Genomic DNA, 26,084 nt, shown 5'->3' on the forward strand with positions numbered 1-26,084 from the left:
CCGGGCTTTTCAAAAGCTCTTTTCCAAGCTTGCTATTTCCCCCCCCAAGAGTCGCGTTATATACACACATATGCAAGTACACACATATTTCTATGTAGTCTTTTTGGGGGACTGGGTGAGAACCATCAACAAGTATATATTTTTACTTGTGGGCATTTTAAAAACCTTTCTTCATCCTTTTTTTTTTTTTTTTTTTTTTTGTTAGCGCACTGAAAGCCATTCTGGATTTTACAATAACTTGCTTCCCCTACAGAGCTGCTATTTTGGTTTTAGAACCTGACCTGAAACCACCCCATCATCTCATGGTTCCTGCAGGCTAAGGAGCTCCCTGTCAAAGCTCCCGTCATGCCCAGCAAGGAGCTCCTGGTCGAAGCTGGACAAGGCCATGACCCGGGGACAGCATGGCTTGTCCAGTCGGTCCCCATTGCAGCGTGGCTGGACCGTGCCCTCCACCCTGCTGGCTGGAACTCAAGCTCGGCTTTGCCTTTGGCCCGAGGACCTGGGCCCACTCCAGTTCCCGACAGCTGCCCGGCCCTCGCAGCAAACCCCAGACGAGAGAGGACCGGGCGCTGGGAAGCCCCAAAGCTGCTGGACTTCTCCTTCGTGACTCGCCACCCTTAGCAGACACGCTATCCTGTCCGGACCTACCATCTGTTTTGTAGACATGCCCCTGTGGCCCAGGGCGGCTGGGAAGCCAGCGCACTCTGGGCCGACGTGCAGAACTCTGTCTAGGTGCAGCCTGACCCCAGCGGGGCAAATGAACACGACTGAGTTAATTCTCTTCCGCGGCTGGCTCCATGCTGCCACATGAGAAGAGGCTAATCCAGGCCCACGAGTGTGGCCACGCTGAGTAGCCAGGCCTCTCCTTGATCAAGTGCCCACACCTCAGCCCTCACGTCTGCCTACCACCGGTCACAGAGAGCGTCTCCAACTCCACACATTGCTGCATGTAACTCCTCTGAAACTCACAGTGGAATTCTTCCCCCGACCTTAGAATCCGCCCAGCCGCGATTTCACGTAAATATAACCAGGACTCTCCAGCCAGAATTCACCTAGAAAAGCAGAAGGAGATGTTTCCTCTGTTTTCCCCACACCTGGGGAAGGCAACCTCACAACACACACGGGCTAGCAGCAAACTAAAGAACATATTTTATTTTTAATAAAATAGCGGAGCATGAAAAATATCCTATATTACACATATACACGAGCAGAAACCACTCTTCCCTGGCGAAGTCAGAGAGTATGGGAGACCATGGGAGACCGACCTAGTGCTTCTGGGTGTGTTCATGGAAATCATTTGCTTCACAATAGAAAGAGTCAATAAGCCCTTTGGGTACTTTTGAAAGATCCTTCTCCTCCTCACCCCCCCACCTTCCACAAATCAGTCCAAACGTGTGTGTAACATTGGCTTGGTTTCCATTAAAAAGCCACAAAATGTAACACTAAAGGGTTTCTGAGGCCCAGGGGGCCTCTTAGTTCTTTTGTTAGGAGATTTCTTTTGTTGCCTTTATGCACAGCAAAATACTTGTTTCTCCTTTTTATTTTCATGGAAAGAGGGGGAAAAATGTATTGCACATTGTTTGAATTCGCAAATGTTAGGTTTGGTGGGGGGAGAAAGAGCATTCGTGAGGACTAGAGGCGGAGTCTACGTTAAGTGACTCCAAATCCACCCCAGTCCCCCTCCCCCCCAACACACACAGCCTTCCTGAGGGCCCCCCTGGGGATGGCTCATCTGCTGACCCTCCGGAGGCTCTTTAATTTGCAAACAAGTGATCTGTCCTCCGGTTTGTAAATGGAAGCAGCAAAGCCAGCTCAAATATACAGAGATGTATATTTACGGGAGGTTCTAAACAAAAGTTTTCTTCCCAGAAAGAAAGGGCTGAATCAACTACTTTACCACCAATCGGTTACACAAGAGGCTACCCAACCGGAGCTTCCCTTCACGGAAAAACGGCAAAACCAAACAAAACCCTTTCCGTGCATTTTTACTTTCAGTGTATCCCAGCATCCTGAATTTCAGGGTAAATGCTTTCTATTTATTTTCTTTTTCTTTTCCTTTTATTATTATTATCTTTTTTTTTTTTTTAAAAAAAACAACCATGAAAAAAGCACCACATTTCAGTCCCCCGCTGCCCCCGGGGTGGGGCAGGCCCTCCCCTCCAGGCCTGCTCACACGCAGGTGGGGGGCTGGGCGGGGATCTCAAACTTCCCCAGGTGAGGTTTGGGGGGATGCTGGGCTTTTTTGTAAATCCCACCGCCGCCTCCGGTGAGCACGCTGGCCGGTTTCCTCCGGCCCTTCTTCAGCCTGCGGCTGCAGACGCCCTGCCAGGACTGCAGGGTCTTGCCGGTCCAGATCCACACGCCGCTGGTGATGCCCACGACCAGCAGCATGAAGATCTTCACCATGAAGATCTCGACGGCGGGGATGGAGGCGGCCAGGAGGCAGTCCGGGCTCTTGGTCTGGTTGTTCATTCTGCACTTGTGCTGCCCTGCCAGGACCTTCCAGTAGTCCATGTTGAGGCGCTCGTAGAAGTAGCAGGCGATGACGCAGGTGGCGGGCACCGTGTAGAGCACGGAGAAGACCCCGATCCTCACCATGAGCCGCTCCAGCTTGTCCGTGTTCTCCCCGCCCGTCTTCATCACCCTGCGGATGTGGAAGAGGGCCACGAAGCCCGACAGCAGGAAGGAGGTGCCGATGGTGAGGTAGCAGGCCAGCGGCACCAGCACGAAGCCGGTGAGCGCGTTCACGTCCATGCTGCCCACGTAGCACACGCCGGTGAGCTCGTCGCCCGCCACCCGGCGCAGCACGAGGATGAGGATGGTCTTCACCGCGGGGATGGCCCAGGCGGCCAGGTGGAAGTAGCTGCTGTTGGCTTCGATGGCCTCGTGGCCCCACTTCTTGCCCGCGGCCAGGAACCAGGTGAGCGTGAGGACCACCCACCACAGCGAGCTGGCCATGCCGAAGTAGTAGAGCACGAGGAAGACCAGGGTGCAGCCCGTGCTCTCCAGCCCCTCCTGGATCACGTACAGCTGCCCGCTGTCCCGGTCGCACGCGATGCTCTCGGCGCCCGCGAAGAGGCGGATGATGTAGCCCACGGAGTAGACGCAGTAGCACATGGAGAGGAAGATGATGGGGCGCTCGGGGTACCGGAAGCGGGCCGGGTCGATGAGGAAGGTGAGCACGGTGAAGGCGCTGGAGAAGCAGCACAGCACCGACCAGATGGCCAGCCAGACCACGGCGAAGCGCTTGTCGTCGCGGCTCCAGTACACGTCCACGCCGGGCGTGCAGAGCGGCGCGCACGACGCGCTCTTCTCCACGTGGTGGAACTTGCCCGGGTTGTCGCAGCCGCTGCGCCCCGGCCCGCCGTCCTTCGGCTGCTGCTCCTGCGCGCCGTGCGGCCGCTGTGGCCGGAAGAGCGGCGGGAACATGCCCGAGCCCCGCGTGGGCTCGTCCGAGCCGTTGTTGGGCGCCTCCATGCACAGGTAGTTGGGGTCGTTCTTGTTGGGGAGTTTGCTGCAGTCCAGCGAGTCGGGCCACTTGAAGTTGAACTGCTCCATGACGGGCGAGCACTTGAGCCGGGCCTGCTCGCACATGACCCGGCAGGCGGGGATGGGGGTGGAGACTTGCTCGGTGCACATGGGCGCGTACAGCGAGCACAGGAAGAAGCGGAGGTGGCCGTGGCAGCCGTACTCCACCAGCGGCGCGAACTCGTGCAGCTGAATGGCCGCCTCGCGCTGCTGCTCGTGGCCCATCAGGTTGGGCATGCGGGTCATGTTGTAGCCGATGTCCTTGCACATCGGGATCTCCACGGGCTGGCACTTGCTGTCGCCCGGACGCTCTATGTCCATGGAGCTGATGGCGGCGCACGAGCCCATCACCTGCAGGACCAGCCACAGGCGGGGACCCGGGCGCGGCATGGTGGCGTCTGCAGTGCCCGGGCGGGGAGGTCCGCGCCCCTCAGAGCCGCCGCTCCCGGGCACGGGCTGCTGGCCCCGGCCGTCCGCCCCTGCTCGGGCCCCCGCCCATGCCCGCCCAGCCTGGCCCGAGCGCTGCGCACAGCGCCCCCGGCTCTGCAGTCCGCGCAGGCCTCCGCCGAGTTGGGGGTCGCCGGGGAGCGGGGCGAAGTTTGCAAACAATACCGGGAAGCGAGAGAAGCCCCCGGAGCTCTCGGCGCGGCGGCGCGGCCCGGGCTTCAGCTCACTGCCGCCGCGGCAAACTTGGGCCTCTTCTTGGGGCACCCAGAGCGGCCGGCGGCGCGGGCGCACGGTGGCCCCGCGGCTCCTCCCTCCCTGCGCCGCGTCTCCGGGCCCAGCCGGCAGCTGTTCCGAGCTTTGCGTCCCGGGATGAGAAGACTCGCAAAAAGGCAACTGGGGGAAAAAGCCGAGCGCTGACAGGCCCCGCCCCCGGGCCGCCCGCCCCGCCCCCGCCGCCGCTTTGCATGCGAAAGCCGAGCTGCGCGGCCGCCTCCGCCCCGCGCCCGCCGCCGGCTCCCGCGCCCCGCGGGGCCGAGCCCCCTGCCCGCCGCCCTGCCCGCGGGGGGCGCCGCGTCTCGCCCGCCTGGTCCTCCCTGGCCAGGGACTCCCGCCCGGCGTGCGGGGCTCTGTGCGCCTCCGGGGTGTCCCGCCCGCCTCTCTTCGCCCTCTCTGCCCGGCCTCCAACTTTGCCTCTCGCTGCCTTCTCCGCCTGCGCCCCCTGTCCCGGGGGTCCCCCGGGGTGGTCCCCCGCACCCCAAGGACGCCGAGGTTACGGGAAGTTCGGGGACTGGCGGGAGAAAGGGGCGAGGGGGGGTCCGTGGCGGGGGGCTGGGGGCGCATCTTCTCTTTTTTCATGGCGGGTCCGGGGCGGAGGGCGCTTTCAAAGAGAGGTGGGATTTGCGTTTTATGACCTCGGCCATAAAGTGGCCCCTTGGCTTGTAAACCTGCCTGCGTCCTCCCGGGGCGGGGAGCTCCCAGCCGGGGCTCCGGGAAGGGGTTTCCTTTGAAATTTCAAAGGGACGAGCTGAGGGCAGGGGGAGGGGCGCCGGGAGCGCCGATTTTAGGGCTGCTCTTCCGAGGGCTCCTCCGAGGAGGGGGCGGAGGGGCAGGAAGGGAAGTGGAGCCGGGCTTGCCTCGCGGTGACCCCCGCCCCGCCGAGCCGCGGAGCCGAGGGGCCGGCGGTTCCTCCTGGGCGGCTGGGTTTATTTACTGTAGGAAGTCGTTCACTCGTCGGGCATTTGTGTTATTTGGCGAGTGGTTTGCCCGGCCCGCGCCCTCCTGGGCTACAGCCCCGCGAGCGGCTGCGGCGCCGGGGGGTGCGGCGGGGCGGGACGCGGGGGACCCCAGCCCGCGCCGGGAGGCGGGGGCGCGCGCCACTCGCTGGTTTTCCTGGCAAGTGGGGAAGGAGCGTCGTGGCCTCATCCTCTGAGCTCACTCCCCTCGGGTTTGGGCCGGGACACGACGCCCCCTCGGCGTTGGCGCACTGGGCGCCCAGCCCCACCCTTGCCGTTCCCTGGTGCCTCCCCCTCGCACCCCGAATTAGCTCTGGCGTAAGCAGCGCCCCTGGGGGGTGGCCCGTTCTCTCTCCGCCTAGACGCCCTGGAGGTCAGGATCCTTTTAAGTCCAGAAACTCCCCGGATCCCGGGTTCAATCTCCCGCTGCCTCCCCAAGTTGGGGCTTTCCCAACTCGCCCGTCCGAGGCTGGCCTCGGGCGCCGGCCTCCTTTCTTCCCTCCCTCCCCCCCCCGCCCGCCCGCCACCAGTGCGCGCATCCCGGGAAATCTGTGCGGGACCTGCTCGGGCTGGCCACTGTCGCCCCCCGGGCCTGGGACGGCGGGATGGGTCCCCGCGGTGCGCCAGCGCTCTCCAGGAAGCGCCCGGGAAGGGGAAGGGGACCGCCAGGCACCTCCCCTCCCGGGACGAGCAAGCCGAGGCAGAATTGGAGCGCGTCCTCCGAGACGACTGGCTTCTAATTAAAACAAGCCGCGCACGGCCCCCTCTGCGAGAAGCCTGGGTCGCCTCTCCTGCTCATTCACTCCTCCGTTCCTCCGAGGTCTGTGCGGAGGGGCTGAAGCTGAGACTCGCCCAGATCCCGGAATTAATAGGCAGGTTCACGCGCCCATCCCCCACCCCGGGGGCCCTGACCCCCGACACCCACTGGGAGGTGTTGGGGGAAGTTGGGGTGACGGAGAAAGTGGGAAGGAAGGTGGAAGCTAATATAGTCCCAACAACCGCTTCCAACCGTGTCATTATTCCCCCAATGAAAAATTGCATGTTTTTTTTTTAAAAAAACTGCCATTTTTATGATGATAGTTTAAAAAAAATTATCAATCTAGTGACTTATTTTCAAAACCTTTAAATTAAATATTCAGCAGACATCACTTGGCTTTTGTAGAATCTTTCTTGCAAGAACCACTTCCCTTTCTTTTCCTCTTCTTTTTTTTTGTTTTTTTTTGTTTTTTGTTTTTCTCCTTTAGAAACTATTGGGGATATTTAGTGAGAGAGTTAGACCGCCAAACGCCAGGCGCTGGGACTGAGCTATTGGAGAGAGTGCTTCCTAATTGATCTTTTATGTGCTATTTTAATTCAGCCATGTTCAGACCCATTATTTTAGCTATAACCACTTCAGATTGCTTTCTTCTCTCGTCTTTTTTTTTTTTTTTATAAAAATGTGTCTGCAGAAGTGCTTCCCTCTGTCCAGCTGAGATGGAAACCAACAAATAGACATTCTTATAGAAAAACGAGGGTTCTGAGAAATCAGCAACTGGAAGATAACTTTGTAACTAATAAATGAAAAGGGCCTTTTGATGGCTCCAACTGAAAAGATATTTTATTTTATTTTTTTTTTCCTCCTGTGTGTGGGATTTGAGATGTGAGATGCTCAGAGCTGAGGTCCCCCGCTGCTCAGCCCCGCTGGTACCCGGCCCCCCTCTGGCAAATGTTATGGAGAATTGGGAGGAATTTTATGGCTGTCTTTCCCTCAGCTCTTTTTTCTTTTGTCTTCTTTGAAGAATGACTTTAGACATTTTATTTACATATTTAACCATGGATGAAAGAGGAAAAAGAAAGCGTTGGAGCTGTCGTGGGAATAGTGATATGTTTAAATTAATGGAAATCTTATTAGGCCTCTAAAATTTTGAGCAAAGGTTTTTAATGAAACTTTATAATTAAACATGATTTCACGTAACAGGCAGAGACAAGGAATATATTTTTTTTTATCCCAACCACTTAAAAATAAAAAAAACATATATATGTATATATCAGAGACATTATCTACCTTAAAGTTCTTGCAAATGTTCACTGGGGAAAGTAGAAGCTTTTTTGAAAGGGAATATTTCAGGAGTCAGGCAGTGTTTTTTGAATAGGACCTAAATATTTTTGGAAGTGGAAGGGAATTTAAAGACAGGCCCAGGTTTCATTCCATTTAAACTCACCAAGTCAAAAGTATAAAGTACGTGGAAACGGACATTGCTAAAAATCAAAGTTGTTGTATCTTTTCTTGTTATGTAATAGTGAAGGGAAATTGTAAGCATTGTGCGAGGTTTTCTGACATGGGATTAGAGAAAACCCAAATAATCTCTTTAAGATTAAAAAAAAAAAAGTGCGCAGACTTTCCGCAATAAAAAGAAATTAAACCATGGCTTAGCATGTTACAAGCTCCTTGCAAGAGCAAACTCGCGGAATGTGAGCAAAAAGTTTATAAAGAAATACAACAGTGCTGGTGCATCTTAAAGACAGAAGGTGGTTCAGTGGCTCCCACTGGGATGATCTCTCTTGGCATGTAGAAGTTTCAACATCCAGTGAAATGATTCCTGTGTTTCTTCTCTCCCCGGCTGATGTCATCAATATTTATATTTAGTCAGGGACTTTTCCAATGCTGCCTTCAAGTTAAAGAATGAAAACTGCCCTGCTTACTAATAATTGCCTGGCATGCAGCAGTCTGACCTGGGTGAGCCTTATTTTCTCTGACCTCATCTCGGTATTAAGTTTCTGCAGAAGCTTTCATCAGATATAAACCGTGCGAGGAGAAGCCTGTTTTCTAACCAAGCAGGCCTGCTCCCTCGGGCCCCCCTACATTTTTTTCTTCTCCACGGAAAACACCTTTAGTCATCTGAAGAGATTCTCAGCAAAGAAAACAGTTTGCACCACCAGAAAGGCGATGCAAGTTGCAACAAATTCAACAGGCACGAAAGTTTTAATTACACCTAAAAGCACTGGTTTGTAAGATGCCAGGGGTGTGTGTGTGTGTATGGGGGGTGGGGAACAGACCAAAGAAAGCACCCCCATCCTAAAACGGGTGCATAGGGGTGTCCAAGACAATCAGGGCAGCTATTTTTAAGGCCGCTTCCCTTGAAATGTGGTTTGAAATATTACCAAAGGTTCTGCGGGGTGCATGAGTGTGAATTGCAAATCAGAACATTTCTTTAATCCTCTTTCAAGGCCGGGCTTTGGATCACTGGCGTTGAGGGCTCCCCACTGCTTCTGGCGCAGAAGGGACCATTCAACGGGGCAGCTTCCCTCCGCTATTCCCACACTCCAAAAAACAACACGGCAGACAGACACCCTCCAACTAAATTAGATTAAACTCCTTCTCTTGCACAGAGCGCCAGCTAGCCTTTTCCCTGCCGGACGCCGCCTCCTTCAGCCCCTCCTCGTTTAAAGGCACAGGGTTCCTTTTCCATCTCGACACCAACTAACTGCAACAACAACAAACAGGATACTACATACACGCACATTTTATATACATACATACGATGGTGTATACACATATAGAGAGAGATATATGTTTTTTACAAGCACTGAGCCGGCCTTCTATCTAAATCCCTCCAGATGCCAAGAAGGTTATCTGTTGGAAACACAGGAAGACTTAGCATGCCGGCTAGGCAGGTTGACCCTTAACCCCGGGGCAGACCTGAGCCCCTTGGAAAAAGCACTTAAACCTGTCATTCTGTCCCGGGCTGCTTTTGGAAGAATTGTATATGAAAAAAGAAGATGACAGAATTCCAGCAAAAAATGAAGCAAAAGAGAGAGAAAGTGAGAGAGAGAGTGTTTGTGTGTGTTTTATTCTGGCGTGTGTTTGTATTCCAGACAGCTTCGTGTGGACACGTCATCGGACATGCACAACCCTTGCAGGAGTTGAAACGTCACGCTTCGCCGTAAACGCTTTGTTTCCCGGCATTCCCTGTCCTGCCTGCTCGGGGTGTGCTGATTTAATCACGCACCTTCCCCATCTGTGTTCCTCTGGCTCTGGCCCTGCATGCTGGGGCCCTTTTTTTTCACGGGTCCTGAGGATGGGGGCTGGGGGGTCACCCACGGGGATTGAACCAGCAGCAGCTGCCCCTGCAGGGCCGGCCCCGCCTTGGGAAGGGGCAGTGGGAAGAGCTTCCTTGTTCCTGCTCCTGACCTCACTGTAGCTCCCCAGTCTGGAGCCACGGGGCCAAACCCTGCTGAGCTCTGGGGAAACCGAGCCAGGCGCCTGGGTCCGAATGCTCCTCTCCGCAGTCTAGCCCTGGGGCCTGGGATGAGCAACTCCTGGTCTCTCCCTGCCTCAGTTTTCCCATCTGCAAAACGGGCCCTCGCAGGGCACGAGGAGGGTGAGGCCTCACACATGGGAAGTGTTGATTACAACGCCAAGCACAAAGTGAGTGCCCAGTTAAGGCTGCCGTTGCCATAGCTGAAATGCGGAGTAACCTGAGGAGGCGAGAAGTCAGCGAGGAGGCCCTGGAACGTGCCGCCTGTGGGCAGGGCTCTGGGGACGAGAGTGGTTAGGAGCACAATGACAACACTCGCTCGCAGCGGCGTCACGTGAATACAAACGAGCGAACAAGGGCCGAAGCCGCGTGGGCGCCTGGCTCCTGCTGCCCCGAGCCCTGGACGCAGAACAGCGCACAGAGTCCTCGGGGCTGGCCGCCCCAGGGAGCAGGTGGGGAAGATTCCGGTTTCAGAGATGAGGGACGGGGCTGGGCTGCTGTGGGGGTCTGAGCCCCAAGCCTGAGGCCACCCGGCTAATGGGGCGGAGTCAGCGCTGGCCACTGTGCTGCCACCACCGGCCCCTCGGTGCAGACGCGCTCCCGCTCGGTAATGTTTGTGGTGGCACCGGACTTTCAGAGAGGGGTCCGCTTTGTTCTCTCTCTCTTTTTTTTTTGGGGGGGGGACAGAGTCTCACTCTGTTGTCCAGGCTAGAGTGAGTGCCGTGGCATCAGCCTCACTCACAGCAACCTCCGACTCCTGGGCTCTAGCGATCCTCCTGCCTCAGCCTCCCTCCCGAGTAGCTGGGACTACAGGCGTGCGCCACCATGCCCGGCCAACAGGTCTGTTTTGGTGCCATGTGGGCGGCCGGCAGGAAGATCAAGTCGTGGCTTACGGCCTCTGTCTGTTCCTCCCGTCTTGGTCTTGGACGTGTGTGTCTGCTGCTTTCTCGTCATCTCGATATTCTGATTCCTCGAGTTCGCATGGATTCTTCAGAGTCACGAATGTCGAGGAAGGAGTGGGGGGAAAACACCACATGGGCGGCTTTGACGTGTGTGGGTTCACCCTTGTCCTCAGCTGTGTGGCCCCAGGCAAGTTACTTACCCTCTCTGAGCCTCATCCTCTGGGCCTGGTTCCTCTGCTGTAGAATGAAGGCAGTGACACTGACTTTACATAAAGTTTTGGGGCGGGGATTAAGCGAGGGGTCTCATATGAAACGCTTACAACCGAGTCTGGCAGGTAACGTTCGCCGGGGTGGGACGAGTAACCGGTCTGTAAACTTTCTGGCCAGTTGGCTTTTCCTTGTTAAATTCTTCGTTTGTCTTCTCCGGCCGGAAGTCAAGGTGGGTTGCTAACAGCGGCACACGTTGGAGTCTCTTTCTTCTCCGCAGAGCTGCAGGACCCGTGTCATGGGGGCCCCCTTCTTCCTGGAACGCGGCCACAGCCGGGCGGCTGGCCGACAGCCTCCTGCCCGTCGGAGGGGTCTCCCGTGAGTCAGGGGACAGGCCGGGTCCCCCGCCCCGTCCTCAGTTCCCCCGGGGCAGGACCCCACTTCCAGGACGGCTCCTGTCGCTGCATCCCCAGCTGAGGCCCACCCGGAGCCCTCCGCGAACGTTTCCCTCCTCCCCGGCCCTAGATCTGCAGCTCCGTTGGGATGTCCCCCGTCTTTCCGAGGCGGTGCCGGGGTTCAGCCTCACGCTCTGCAACAGCAAGAGCAGCTCTCAGGCGCGTGGCCGTCTCCCCTGCCGTCCTCCTCCCAAAGCGCAGCTTAAATGCAAAACCACGGTTCTCTCTGCGAGGAGGCCCAAAACAGGATGGAGAGGATGGCCTTGCGGTCCCTGCACGCCCGTCACCCTTCTTCACGGCGCGAGGCTTGGGGAGGTTCTGCTGCTGCTTTGCAGCCGAGAAGCGCAACTTTAGGGGGAAGGACCCTCTCCTTTCCCGTGATGGACGCCCGCCATCTGTGGGCAGCTCCATCTCTCTGTTTCTGTCTCTCTATCTCTGTCTCTCTTTTATTTATTTATTTTTTTGAGACAGAGTCTCCCTCTGTTGCCCGGGCTAGAGTGAGTGCCGTGGCATCGGCCTAGCTCACAGCAACCTCAAACTCCTGGGCTCAGGCAATCCTCCTGCCTCAGCCTCCCGAGTAGCTGGGACTACAGGCGTGTGCCACCACGCCCGGCTCATTTTTTCTATATGTTTTTAGTTGGCCGATTAATTTCTTTTCTATTTTGGGGTAGAGACGGGGGTCTTGCTCTTGCTCAGGCTGGTCTCAAACTCCTGCACGTGAGGGATCCTCCCGCCTCGGCCTCCTGGAGTGCTGGGATGACAGGCGTGAGCCACCGTGCCCGGCCTATCTCTGTCTCTTCATATCAGCTAATTTCGGAGTGAATTTCCGGTTCTCTGTCTCTCTCTCTCACACACAGAGAAGCATCTGATTTCAGGGGGGACAGGTCAGGAAGAGGCTGTCCCTGGCCCTGTCTTTGCCGAGGGACAAAGCGCCCCGGCTGGGCTGAGGGACACTCACCGCCGCCCTGCCGGAGCCGCACCTGCCTTGTTTTGTTCCTCGTACTTTCTCTGCTTATGTGTTTATTTTCTGTCCCTCCCCCAGCAGGACGCCAGCCCCAGGGGGAGTGCGTTTCCCTCCCAGACCGAGATTAAGCTCCAGGGACGACAGGGGACCCCCCCAGACAGCCGCCCCCCCCACCGGCCAGGAGCTCATACTCTAGCGGGGGAGGAGAGGGTGCCCGCGAGTGACGTGTGCGCCATGGAGTGTGTCAGATGAGCCACTCGTGGGGCGGGCGGGGGCTGGGTGGGGTGTGGAGGCGGGAAGGGGGCTGCGGTTGGAAGCAGGGTGGTGGGGAAGGCCCTGCTGGGAAGGGGCAAAGACCTGTGGGGGACGCGGGGGCTGGGGGGGCTTCTGCACTGAGCGCCCCCCCAGGGCAGGGGCATCTGCCAGCCCCCAGGTGCGGGATGCCTGGGGTGTCTGGGGGAAGAGCATGGGGTCAGGGCGGGCGTGGAGTGGGGCGGTGTGCGCGTGATTGACAGCTCAGATCACTCAGGGACCTGCCAAGGCTGCCGGGACAGGACAGGGAGGGAGAACCAGGACCCCGCCGGGCCAGCCTGGGTCGTCACCCCGTAACAGGACACGGGGACTGCAGACGGCACCCGTGGTTATGAGCCGAGCGTGTGTCTCGGTGCTGCCGGGAGGGTCTCTGTGGCCGAGGACACCTGCAGCCAGCTGACCTTGGGGACAGAGGCTGTCCTCAGTGGTGTGAGCGGCCCTCACCTGTGAGTGCAAAGCCCGAAAGAGAGCAGGACCGAGGCTGTTTGGGGGAGGAAGCCACCTGCCCGCGCACTGCGGCGTCATCCCGTCCGCGCCCCGGCTTCTGACTTGCCCAGCCTCCCCCACGCTCACGAGAGCCCGCTCCTTGCGACAGGTCCTTTCTCGTGTCCGCCCTCCCGTGGGCTCTGCTTCCCTGGCCGGCCCCTGGCGCGGCTGCCCGGCTCAGAGACCGAGCCTGCGGGGGCTGTGATTGTGCCACTGTGCTCCAGCCTGGGTGACAAGCTGAGACCTTCTCGGTGACCACACTGTCTGGGGGGCTGGTCGCTGTGTCCGCTGCTGCTCAGTGGGGGTGTTTGGAGCCAGAGCGGGGAGGGTCCAAAGCCGCCATCTGCCTTTCGGAGGCTGACACTGAGTGACCGCACACGGGTCGTCCCGCCCCAGCTTCCAGAAGAATCCGCTGGACTTGGAACAGGGCATTAGTGGGAACTCAGCGGTCAGGCAGGCAGGGCTCCTGTCTGGCCACATTTCGGCGGCTGGAATGTGTGTCCACTGGGCCGGGGAGTGGCTTAATTACCAGGGTAATAGCAGGTGCGCTCATGGCTCCGGGTTTCAGGGAGGAAAAAGCATCATTGCAAAACGCTTTTGATGTGGCTTATGAAGCCATGAGGCCACGGCGACCGTCGCTTTTTATGCTGCAGTGCATGGGGAAACAAAGGCATGTGCCGTGGTTTGCGGAGGAAATCCCAGGCCCCGGGTTTGGAAGGGCGTCAGGAATGTCCTCTGCTCCCTCCTCCTGCTTCCCGAAGGACGAGGTCTGCACCGCCCCACGCGAATAGCCGGGCACACGACAAACTGAGCAGACTTCCAGAAGAGAGGAACACAGGGCCGCCTGCAAACTGCAGTCACACGGCCTTTGGGGTCAGAGTCTGGCGTCTCGCTGGGACCCCACTGCTGGACTTCGAGCCTATTCCTTCTCCACCTTAGTGTGTGGGGTGCCTGCCACATACTAAGCACGCGGCCCGCACACAGGGACACGGAAGAGAGCAGCTTATGGTGTGTGTGTGTGTGTGTGTGTGTGTGTGTGTGTGTGTGTGTGTGTAGCGGGGAGACAGCGAGATCCACACGTGCCAAGGGGCTGCCCTTCATATAAATTCAAATTATGGGAATCCGATCCAGGGTTCTGTAACACATATCAGTAGACTCGCTGCAACACAATTGGAAAAAAGTGGAACACACATAGCCCAATTTAAAAAAATAATAATTTTTTTAAAAAAGGTCAGATCATTTTAAATCTGGCCGACTAAGTTAATAGTAAGCTGCATTATTAACCTCACTGCCACAGGTCAACAGGTAGTCAACAGAAACATTGAAGAAAATCTTCACTGGTGTGTATTGTCTTTGCGAACATTAGCTTTGAAAAACGCAGCAGGTTTGAAACAGGCAAAATCTTCAGGAACAAATCCTTTGCATACAGCGTCTCTGCCCTGTATTTCAGTATAATAGTTGAGCACCGGGCCAGACATCCGCTCAGTTCTTTTACTTATGTGAAAGCTATTTCATCAGAGAAGTAAAGAGCCAGCCACTGTGGCCCTCGATCTGCTCTGACGCCTGTGTTTGTCAATAAAGTTTTATCGGCACACGGCCCCATGCCCGAGTGTTCTACTCAAAGTCGCTACTAGAAGGCTTGAAATCACACGTGGGTTCTCGTCACATTTCCGCTGGCCTGTGCTCATCGTGACACTCGGTCCATGCGTGTGCCTTAGGGGCCAAATCCACGCTGCACACGTTTCGTTTGGACTGTGCAGTGTTTCAAAGACATGTGGATTTGTTAGTGGACTCTAAGGTGTCCCCCTATGTCACGTGTAATCTTCAGAAGAAATTCTCAAGAAAATCTCAGGGCCTGGGGACAGGTCTGGCTGCAGGTTTAGCGGCCGCTGTGTCCCCCGGACGGGACTCCTGGGGGAACCCGGCGCCCCACCTCGCTCGCTGCCGCCCCTGCTTCTGGGTTAGACGGGCAGACAAGACGGTGGCCCGATTACAACCCCGAGAAAGCGAAGGTCTCTCTGCCTCAGTTTCCCTGCGTGTGGCGAGGAGCCTAATTACCTGGCCGGGAGTTGGGAAACTTAATTACTGTTTGCGAAGCCGGGTGAGATGGCGGGGTTAGGGCTTGTGGGAAGGGTTCTCGCCGGCGCTCTGCCTTTGGTTCTCGCTCCAAGCCAAACCGGGCTGGGTGAGTCACTCTGGCAAGGCGTCCCGCCAACACAAACAGGCCTGCGTGCGGCAGCTGCGCGGAGGGCCGGCCTGGCTGGGTCCGGAGGGGCCTGCGTGGGTCCTACCCAGCCCCCGGTCCCGACAGCATCTGCCCTGTGGGTGCCGCTGGCCGGGGGCGGGGGGAGACGAGGGTGCCGTCTGTCTGTCCGTAGCTTCCGACGCGGACTCGAATACTCTGTGTATGGACGTGCTGTTTTCTGACTCCCCCGAGAGTCTACGGCAGGGCCGGACCCCGAACCCCACCCTTGGACGTCGCAAACTCGTTCAGCCACGCGCTCGTCACCAGAATTGGGATCAGGAATACTCCCCTTGGAGACCCCCAGAATCAGTGGGGTCTCGGCACTGCCAAGGAGATACCGGGCAGTGCAGACAACCGCGGGGGACTGACTCATAATCGCAGGGGGCTGCCGTAGCTGGGAGCCGGTTTAGGGACAGACCTTTAGTGACATCTGGCTGGGGTCACCATCACGCCCCGGAACCATCCGGCACCTTCCGGGGAGAGTGGAGCCCCAGGCAGAAAGAAACTCCGGGGGACGGGAGGGAGGCCCCGCGCTGAGGTCCACGGGGCTTGTGGCAGTTGGTCCCCAGGCGGGTCCTGCTCCATCTGGGGGACGAGCCGGGGGACAGAGCCCTGCCTTCTCTGGGGCACGGCCCAGCTGTCCCTCGGGCGCTGCCAGGACCCTGCCGGCAGCGTGTGCGTGGCGGGCGCGGTCCAGCTTGTGGGGCCCGGGCATCCGTTGTGCGGCAAAGCCTGTCCCCTGCCGCTGGGGCCTTGTGGCTCTGCAGCAGGCAGCGGCTTGAGGGGGGAGGGGGGCCCGGCTCCAGCCGTGGAGGACAGGACGGCAGAGCAGCTCGGGTGGCGGGCGGGAGGGCGGGAGGCAGGCGCATGGGAGGCCGTGGACGTCTTCCTGCCCCACGGCCACACCCTGAGGACCCCGGGACAGCCAGAAACGAGCAGCAGGACTCCAGGGCCTGGAGGGGGGGCACTAGGCCACTGCCGGGTCCGGAAACTCCGTGGCAAAGGAGCAGAGGACGCCGGAGCCGGCGGAGGGCTGCGCACCAGCGCTGCTGCAACTCCACCGAAAGCCAGTCCCGGGGAGACGCTGCCTCCACCCAGGGGAAGCTCCTCACTGAGCTCCCCCCGCCCCGTGCTGCCCTCACTCAAGAACCTGCTGTGGCTGACAACTCCCTGGCCCCGTGGCCCCCACTGAGCTTCTGTTCTCCAAATCGCCAGGCCCGGGCCCTTGGACATGGGCTGAACCTTTCCGTTCCGTGTGACTTGGACTTCTGAAGACACCGCCTCCTTGGAGACACCCGGTATCTCCGTGTCTGTGTTCCTCTTTAGGAGGCAGGGGCAGGGCGGCCTGGGTCTCTCTCTGGGCCGGGGCAGGGCCGGGTGGCCGCGGCATCCGTGGGTGAGAGACGACGGGTGGGCGGGTCGGCCCTGTCATTACCGCCCCCATTTCACAGCTCAGAAGACCAAGGCCAGAGAGGGCAGTGGCCTGCTCAAGGTCACGGGCGGGGCAGGGCCGGCAGCAGCCTGTGCCCGCCGCCTCCGGAGTCCCCTGTCATCTGCGTGGCTTTTAGTGTCGGAAAAAAAAAACCCTTCCAGGGACCGGCGGAGTTTGGCTTCTGAGCTGCTGCCGGCTAAAAAAAGAACAGGGAGGATTTGCGGTGAGGCAGCTGAGGAAGCCGACGACCTCGCTCAAGGGCAGGAACCGGCGCGGGACTTTGTCACCTCTGGGGCCCGGAGCACTGGGCGCTCGCTGCCCCTCTGGGGGACCCTGGTGCCCGGAACGGCACACGTCGCGCCTGCCCACCTCCGCCGCGCGGGAAAGAGCCGCGTCCTGGGCACGCCTGCCTGGCGGGGCCGCGCGGGGCCCGCGCTGAGGCTCCGGGCATGCGGGTGCGAATCCAGGCCACGAGGGCAACCGCTGTGCTTCCCGGAGGTGGCCAGGTGTCGCTGAAGGTCTGCCCCCAAACTGGCTCCCGGCTACGGCAGCCCCCGCGATCCCGAGGCGTCGGGTGGACTTGATTTTCCCTCGCAACTCCGTCTGCGATGCGGCCTGGATAAACACGCACACGGAACACGGGAAGCACGGAACGAGCGCATGTGCATCGCGTGAGGCGCGCTCGAAACACGAGCTGCGTGTGAGCCAAGAGATCAGAGTGAGAATCGCGAGGAGGCCCGGCGACCCCGCGCTCCTGCTGCTCCCGGCTCTCCCTTCCAGTCCGTCTGCGGAGAGGCGGACACCCGCCATCACGCGTCGTTCTGCACGTGGATGTCTGCACTGCGCCTGCCCGTCCCTGACCCACTTTCCTCTTCCCCTGTGGGGGCGTGAGGGTCGGCCCCTGTCACGGAGCGCCCTGTGCAAACGGTCGTCGTGACGCTGCAGGACACTCCACGGCTCCGTGATTTTCAATGACTCTTCCCGTTGCCGGGCGTTTGGGTTTTTCCAATGATCTCCGACTTATTTTTACTTCCCGACGTCATTTTTATCTCCGGCGTAACGTAACATTAGCAAAAGCAGCCTGTCTTTGGTTTTTATTTTCCAAGAATGCTCGGTGATTGGGGTTCCCGGCCGCAGGGCAGGAGGTGGACTTGTGGCTCCTGGTTTTGTCGCACGCACAAAACAAACTCGGTTCTGGTTGGGTTCTGGGTTCACGGAGCAAGCTGGCTGCTGGTCCGGCTTTCGGGTTGGGCTCAGAATGTGGGAGGGGGGGCGGGCCACACGCCACCCCAGTCCCCCGTCTGGACGGACAGGTTTCCAGGAATGAAGGGAGGTGAATCAGAGAGGTGGAGACACCCACCCAGGGGCACACAGCACAGTGGTGCCCAGAGAGGAGCCAGAGCCTCCCAGGCTGTGGCCTTGACGTGCATTTCTTTGTCCCTTTGGCGACTACGGGGCAGGCCCGCGTCATAGTCTTCGCAACCCACGACCTGCCGGCCCGCCTCTCTGAAGGCAGCTCCCTCTACCCCTCTGGGCATGTTTGGAGTTTTCAGCATTCCATGGGCTCCACGCCTGCCTCTCGGGAGCCGTGCACGTCCTGTGTGCCTGGCCGTGTGCACCTCCTGTGTGCATGTCCTGTGTGCATGTCTCGTGTGTATGTCCTGTGTGCACATCTTGTGTGCATGTCCCATGTGCATGTCCCGTGTGCATGTCCCATGTGCCCGTCCCATGTGCATGTCCCATGTGCATGTCCCATGTGCACGTCCTGTGTGCATGTCCTGTGTGCATGTTCCACGTGCATGTCTCATGTGCCCGTCCCGTGTGCACATCTGTGTGCACATCTTTATTTTTTTTTGAGACAGAGTCTCACTCTGTTGCCCAGGCTAGAGTGAGTGCTGTGGCGTCAGCCTAGCTCACAGCAACCTCAAACTCCTGGGCTCAAGCGATCCTCCTGCCTCAGCCTCCCAAGTAGCTGGGACTACAGGCATGAGCCACCATGCCCGGCTAATTTTTTCTATATATATTAGTTGGCCAATTAATTTCTTTCTATTTATAGTAGAGACGGGGTCTCGCTCTTGCTCAGGCTGGTTTCGAACTCCTGACCTTGACCAATCCGCCCGGCTAGGCCTCCCAGAGTGCTGGGATTACAGGCTTGAGCCACCACGCCCGGCCTGTGTGCACATCTTGTGTGCATGTCCCGTGTGCATGTCCCGTGTGCATGTCCTGTGTGCATGTCCCGTGTGCATGTCCCATGTGCATGTCCCGTGTGCACATGTTGTGTGCACGTCCCGTGTGAATATCTCTTGTCCTTCCCATAACAGCTAACGCTTTTCACTCTCTAATCTTCGGCGCCGAGGGGACAAGCGGCTCTGCTCTGGCCACTCTGCGCGTTTCATTCGCATCTCGCTCTGGAAAGTGCCGCGAACAGGCCCACGCCGGCGGAAAGCTGCCTCCTGAGCCTGCTTCCGTCTGTTACGACAGGGGCGTGCTGCCGCCCCGGTTCGCCATAGACACAACTGGAAACAATACGACAGCCGTCGGGGCGCAGCGGGGGGCGTGTGGAAAACGCGGGGACAAGGGCTTCCTTCTCGCCTTGGTCTTGAGGAGGGCATGTCCTTGTGTGCCTGCGCCCTCAGGGCCGCGCTTGCGAAGATTGCAAGACGGCATTTTGCTGGAAGCTTCTCTTCCCCCAGACATGCGTTAGCCTGGGCTGGGCTGAGCGTGGAGGGAGGGCTCAGGGGAAGGGGCTGGAAGAGGCTTCTGGGTGGTCTGCAAAGCTAGGGAGGGGCAGGGGCGCCAGGAGCCCGTCCCCATCCACCCCCTGTGGAGAAGCTGCTCAGAAGGGAAGAGGTAGCTCCGGACCACAGGCGTGCCTGGTGGCGGTGGTGGTGGGAGCCGTGCCCCTGTGTCTTTTTCAGGGTCGGGGTCACCTTGTGCCACCTCCGAATACTTGGTCAGTGGAGGCTGAGGTGCTCGGCAGGCTTAGAAGCACAGGTGACGAGCCCCAAAGACCTGGCCGCGTGCTCTGCTCACTGCTAGTGAGAGAGAGAGAGAGAGAAGAAGGAGGAGGAGGAGGAAGAGGAGGAGTGAGGAGGAGGGAGGAGGAGGGAGGAGGAGAAGGGAGGAGGAGGGAGGAGGAGAAGGGAGGAGGAGGGAGGAGGAGAAGCGAGGAGGAGGGAGGAGGAGAAGGGAGGAGAAGGGAGGAGGAGAAGCGAGGAGGAGGGAGGAGGAGGGAGGAGGAGGAGGAGGAGGAAGAGGAGGAGTGAGGAGGAGGGAGGAGGAGGAGGAGGAGAAGGGAGGAGGAGGGAGGAGGAGAAGGGAGGAGGAGGGAGGAGGAGAAGCGAGGAGGAGGGAGGAGGAGAAGGGAGGAGAAGGGAGGAGGAGAAGCGAGGAGGAGGGAGGAGGAGAAGGGAGGAGAAGGGAGGAGGAGAAGCGAGGAGGAGGGAGGAGGAGAAGGGAGGGGGAGGGAGGAGGAGGGAAGGAGGAAGGAGGAGGAGGGAGGAGAGAGAGAGGGAGGGAGGAGAAGAAAAAGAAGAAGAGAAAAGAGAGAAGAGAGAGAAGAGAGAGGAAGAAGAGAGAAGAGAGAGGAAGAAGAGAGAAGAGAGAGGAAGAAGAGAGAAGAGAAGAGAGAAGAAGAAGAGAGAGAAGAAGAGACAAGACAGAAGAGAGAGAAGAGAGGAAGAAGAGAGAAGAGAAGATAGAAGAAGAGAGAGAGCTTGACATCCACTTCAGGCAGCCACAGCCAGCTGGATTGGCAGGAGCGCACGACCGTCAGAGACTGTGGGGTGCTGGAATAAGGACCCCGTCCAACCAAGTCCTCATCCGTGTGGGTGAAGCCCGCCTTGCTGACGCGCTCAGATAAAATAGAGAGCGTGTGTGCTCGTTTGTTTTCTTCTCCAACAGCCAGGTTGGATTCTGGAATCAAGCTCCGGGGCAGGAAGAGTTCCAAAGGTGTCACTTGTCCCAGGCTGGGGTGTGCTGTCAGGGTGGCAGGTGCCGTCACCCTCGGGGAGGATCGAAGCCTCCCCGTTGACCCCCTCTCTGTTTTCACTTTGCGTCTTCACGCCCAGACCGGGCGCGGCTCGGAGTTAAGCGGACTCCTCACCGCTGGGGTTTCAGGCAAACCCTGTCGGATTCTCACCTGCTGCTCCAACACCTGGAAGCCAGGAACCCCTTTTCCGCCTGGATGTCACCCACTCCCCGAATGTGCAGCTCCAACCCGGGCACCTGGGCCCCTGGCCCCAGAGCACCGTCACCCAGGCGGCTGCCGGCGGCTAAGCCCGAGCTCGAGCTCACTTATTCTACATTTCCTACGACTCACTGCCATCCGTTGGAGACCTGGAGCGTTTGAATCATCCACCAAAAACACCTTTCTGACTCAGTTCCTCTGAAATGCCCCCAGGAAAGGCAACCGGGCCAGTTTAAGCTGTTTTTGTGTGTGTGTGTGTGTTGGGTGTGCCAATAAGCATCGAGAAGCAGGTCGCTGTGTGCTCAGGGAGGCCAGGCTCAGAAAGCAAACGCACTGCATTTCTTTCCGGCTTTCCTGCACGTTTGCAAACACTGGGGCTGCCCCGTTTTGTTTAATGGTCATTGCTCAGCCATTCCTGCCACCGGGAGGTCAAATGCAATTCTTGTCACCCGGGGAGCTAGCTGTCTTGGGCGTGTTGGCTTCCTGGCTCACGAGCTGTTTGACTTGCACAAGGACATAACTTTGCACAATGACATGCCAGGTGCGGAGACAGTGCTTGACCTGTCCTGGGCGTCCTGCTGCAGGTGGGCCGCTTGCTCGGAGTCCCTGGCAGATGGCGCCAGCCAGGGATTCAGCGCTTCTAGCTCACGGGACTGGCCCCAGGGCGTTCAATACCACAGAAGATGGCTGTTTACCACGGCTCAGGCATTTGTTTGCAGATGTTTGTTTGCAGATGTCTGTTTGCAGATGTCTGTTTGCAGATGTTTGTGACCGGTCAGGTCCCGAGCAGGCAGTCATTTCAGTTCAGGTGGAGAAACCTGCCTGACTTTACTCACCAGATGTGTTCGTTTCCAAGCATCACAAGCGGAGTGGCTTAAGACAACAGAAGTGCATGCTTGCACAGTTCTGGAGGTTGGAAGTACAAAGTCAAGGTGTGGACAGGGCCAGGCTCTAGGGAGGATCCCTCAAGGCCTCTCTCTGTTTTTTCTGGCTGGATTAGCAGTGGCACCCCTGCAATCTCTGCCCCGTCCCCACTCGCCTCCTCCCCGTGTCCCTGCTCTTCTTAGGGTGACACCTGCCACATTGAGACGGGGCCCCACCTACCCCAGGGTGACCTCATGTTAGCTAATTACATCTGCAATGACCTCATGTCAAACAAGGTCACATTCTGAGGCTCTGGGTTTTAGCACTTCCATGGGATACAAACCCACGACACCAAACCGTACTTTATTCCATGCTTTTTTTTTTTTTTTAAATAGTCTCCTTAGTCAAACTGGAAAACTAGACAAAGAACACAGGGAAGTGAAATGTTTAGAGTAGGGGGGGCGTCACAGGCACCAATGCCTCGGGGGGGGGCCGGGTGGGAACGCGGGGAGGGGTGAGCCCTGCTTGGCCTGCGGGGTTCTGCCCCCCCCCACCGGGGCAAAGGTGCAAATGCAGAGTGCATTTTGGGGGGCTGGTGTCTTGCTCCTTAGAACACCACACAGCATTCCTGTGTTCTCTCTCTCTCTCCAGGAAAATTGGCTGAAGCGAGGACGTTTGGGGCTGATGAGATTCTCTCACTTGGTCCCTGCCCCGGGCGGTGGTCGGGGCGGCAGGAAGAAGGAGCCATAGACGCATCCTCTGGTCTCTCTGGGGGAAGGTGGGTGCTCCGGGAGAGAGCAGGGCGGCTCCAGTCTCCCGTCGTCCCGGTGATGGGCCCGTTGGTAGCAGGTGACAAACGACCCCCCTAAAATCCTAACTTATGCCCAAACTCAAGAGGAGGAGTTTAGCCTGGGTCCAGCCGTGGGGCTCGAGGGTGACCCCGGGGAGCAGCCTCCCACCGCCTGGCCCCGCTCCCCGGCTGCTGGTGGTGAATTCGCTCCCACCGTCTATGAGCTTCGTGACCACCATAGAGGAAAAGTTTGCAGCTTTCCCCGACAGTCCCGGCGGGAGTCTGGAGACTTGATGCTTTCCCACCGCTCAGCAGGTCACGGACTCACCCGGGACGGGTCGTGTGCAGGGTCCGGGCTCTGACGGCACAGCCTCGGTCCCGAGACCCCCGCAGGGCTGGGAGGTCACCTGTACACCGGCCGCCATGCCCGGCTACTTATTTCTCTATATATTTCTAGTTGTCCAGCTAATATTTTTCTATTTTTAGTGGAGACGGGGACGGGGGGTGGGGGGTGTCTCGCTCTTGCTCAGGCCAGTCTCGAACTCCTGACCTCAAGCGACCCTCCCGCCCCGGCCTCCCGGAGTTCTGGGATTGCAGGCGTGAGCCGCCGCCGCGCCCGGCCTTGAATGGGCTTCTGACTACAGAAGAAGCGATGCTGTGCAGCCTGGGAGAGTAAGTCACACTTCTCGGGGACGTGGTGACACAGCTTCCTCCCGGCTCTTCAGAAGACACTCGTCCTGGGGTCCCGCTGCCACGGCGTGGAAGCCCAGGCTCGCCCACGTAGAGAGGCCACGCGTGGGTGTTGTGGTCGGCAAACCAGCCGAGGTCCCCACCCACTGAGGGTCTGCACTGACCATGCCAGGCGAGAGTGGGGACACCAGCAGGCAGCCCCCCAGGTCTTCAAGCACCAAAGAGAAGAGAAAACGCCCCCCCCCCCAGCCAGGCCCTGTCCACACTCTGGCCCCACAGAGCCCCGGAGTAAAACCCACCGGTGGTTCCACGCCCTCAAGTCTGGGCTGTTTTCCTACCCAGCAGCAGGGACGGGGGTGAAAGGGAAAATATTGGGCAAAGGGCACAAAATGTCAGTTAGGATGAATAATTTTTTAAATGATGTACAACATGGTGCCTGTAGTTAATTCTGCTGTACTCTGTATTTCAAATTCACAAAAAGTAGTTTTTAAATGTTCTCAGTGTCATAAAGATAAGTTTGCATATTGATGTATATGTTAATTCCTTCATTTAATTGTTCCTATATATATATATATATCAAAACCTCACTTGTGCCCTGTAAATATATGTGATTGTCAACTAAAAATTATTTTACATTGCTCACAAAAATTTCATTGTCATATTTGCCAGTCGTATCTTCAAATGATATGTATATTGGCACACTTTCCGCCATTGGCCTTGCTGGTGCATCTGTCTGGTCAATGCTTCACCCAGCAGCTGTCTCTTGAGCACCTACTATGCGCCAGGGGGCCGATGGTGAGCAGCCCCAGACGCGGGTCGCGCCCGCCGCCCGCAGCCCGGCTCTCCCCAACACAGGAGATTTGAAAGATAACCAGGGTTTTGCTTCTCGTGCCAGGATTTGTTTTTGTTTCTGTTTTATTTTGTTTTTCAAAGAGGAGGAAACTTGGACTGTGTCCGCTCCGGGCTTTGATGCTCTTGCCAAGAGAATCAGCCAGAAGTATTTCAGCCTGGCTGTGCCAACTCGGCCTGGCCCAGGCAGAATCAGCCGTGAGTCACCTTCTGCTGCTCCGCGGAAGGGCCCACAGCCCCCTGGGCGCTCGTGTTTGGCCTTCAGTCCCGCAGGGCGTGACCTCTCAGGAGGGCAGGTGCCACAGAGACCTGCGGGGACAAGGGGGCAGGGAGGGGCGTGGGCCCCGGGCTCCGAGTGCCTCGGGCACCTCCACCTTTGGAGCCGTGTCTGATCGCGGGCACACGGTGCCCAGACGCCTGTAGGGGTGCAGGTCGCCGCTCCCGGGAAGGGACGACGGGGCCCAGGCGGCAGTCTCGGGGCCCGACGTGGCGGGTGGCGCTGAGCGCCGTGAACGAGCCCGGCCCGGCCCGAGGCCCGTGGCTGGCACGGCCTTCCCTCTGGTGACCCGCAGTCCTGCCCGCGGCTTTCCCAGGGCCCGTCGGGGATGGCAGTGGGCGGATGGAAAAGGCCGATGATGTCCCTGGTCGGAGGCCAAGGCCCGAGTTTGCAAACTCTGTGAAAACAAACACAAGGGCGAATGTTCCCGGCCACAGCAGGACAGAAAGCAGCCGGGACGAGGGGGGGCGGTTCCAAGAGGGCAGCTGCAGGGTGGAAGCTGCTGGTCGCAGACCAGGGAGGGCCGAGACAGACCCCGGGTCCCGTGCCCACGCCCCGGCCCGGACGCGCAGACTTTCCCATGGGAACGCCGGGCGGTGGTGGCAGCGGCCGTGAGGAGGACCAGAGTGCTCTCTGGGAGGACTGTTTCTGCAAACGGTGTCCCGGTGTCCTCCCCAAGGGCCCCACGTGGACGTCCCCCAGACCCTCCGGAAGACCGACGGCTCCCAGCAGACTGGTGCTTTGACGCTCAGAGCCCAGGTCTCCCCTCTCTGGGCAGCAGGCTCTTAAATTTCCCCGGGAAGCCCGATTCCATCCCTTCCTGCAGGAGTGGCCCTGTGGGTCAGGCCCGGCCCGCCACAGAGTGGTTCGGGGACAGGCATGTGACCTGGTTCTGGCCAATGCCCGTCAGGCCGAGAACCTCGGTTCACGCGGGCGAGGACCAGGAGGTTTGGTCTCCGCTGGGCTGGAGGCAGAGAGGAGGTCAGCCGGGAACCCCGAGTTGGGGCGTCGTGGTGGGGAGACCCCCCGCCTGGGTCCCCTGGATGGGGGGAGGTTGGGGACGGCGTCTGAACTCGCCGTGCAAGTCAATGCATCCCTCTTTTAGTTTTCTTCGGAGACTTGAGTGGGGCCTTCGGGACTTGCGGCTGGGGCAGGCCCGTCTCACCCCAAACCCGATGGCTCGCGTCATCCAGGGGAACTCGTGTCTCGCACGGCACAGAGGACGCGGCGCGAGGAGGAGGTGGCCGGCGAGCCTCTGTGGCCGTCCCCAACGAGTCATCATGAATGTGGTTATGTGCTTAAAACAACACGCGTGTGCTTTCTCACGGTTCCGGAGGTCAGAAGTCCCGGAGTGGAGGAGCCTCCAGATCTGGGTGCCCTGGGGGTTCAGAGTGCGAATCCAGTCCCGTCCCCTTTCCAGCCACGGGAGGTCCCGTGTGTTCCGGGTGCACGGCCCCTTCCTCCGGGGAGAGCACCGGCGTCTCCACTCTCCCACCCTCCTGGCCCCGAGTCTCCCCGGAACTCGAGCTGGGAGCAGTCCTCCAGTTTCCGGTCCTTACGTGCTTAGACTGTGTCCACCCGCAGAATTCCGGAGTCTCTTCCCATCTCGAGGGCCTCAGTGCTACTCACATCCGCAAAGCCCCCTTTGCCGAGCAAGGGGACATCTTCCAGGGCCCGGGGGGCAGGGCCTGGCGGCTTCTGCCTGCCGCAGTCACATGATTGTAATTACCTTTGTATTATAATTATAGTATGAAGGCCGTCACGACGCACCTGCTGCCCTATTTATTGAGGGCTAAAGGAGTTATAAAAAGAAAGCTAAAAAAAAAATCAAGAGAGCTTGATAAAACGGCTGGTGCACAGGGAAGTGTGATGTTTTGGGGGTTCCAGGTGACTCAGTGGTTTCCCTGCACTTGTGGACAACCCCAGGGCTCTTTGTTGGCAGCCAAATCGAGAGTCACCGTTTTTCATCGGTTTTTA

At 58.6% G+C, this 26,084-nt stretch overlaps 1 protein-coding gene across 1 annotated transcript; it reads right to left on the reverse strand.

Moving 5' to 3' along the window:
- Positions 1-1,153: 1,153 nt before the first annotated feature.
- On the reverse strand, positions 1,154-4,353 carry FZD10 (frizzled class receptor 10). The gene has a single exon (XM_012767031.3). It carries the CDS (start codon positions 3,916-3,918, stop codon positions 2,170-2,172), a length of 1,749 nt encoding a protein of 582 aa, XP_012622485.1. The 5' UTR covers positions 3,919-4,353; the 3' UTR covers positions 1,154-2,169.
- Between the last annotated feature and the right edge of the window lie 21,731 nt (positions 4,354-26,084).

This window comes from Microcebus murinus, chromosome 22 (genome assembly GCF_040939455.1).
Source record: "Microcebus murinus isolate Inina chromosome 22, M.murinus_Inina_mat1.0, whole genome shotgun sequence".
Classification (NCBI taxonomy): domain Eukaryota; kingdom Metazoa; phylum Chordata; class Mammalia; order Primates; family Cheirogaleidae; genus Microcebus; species Microcebus murinus.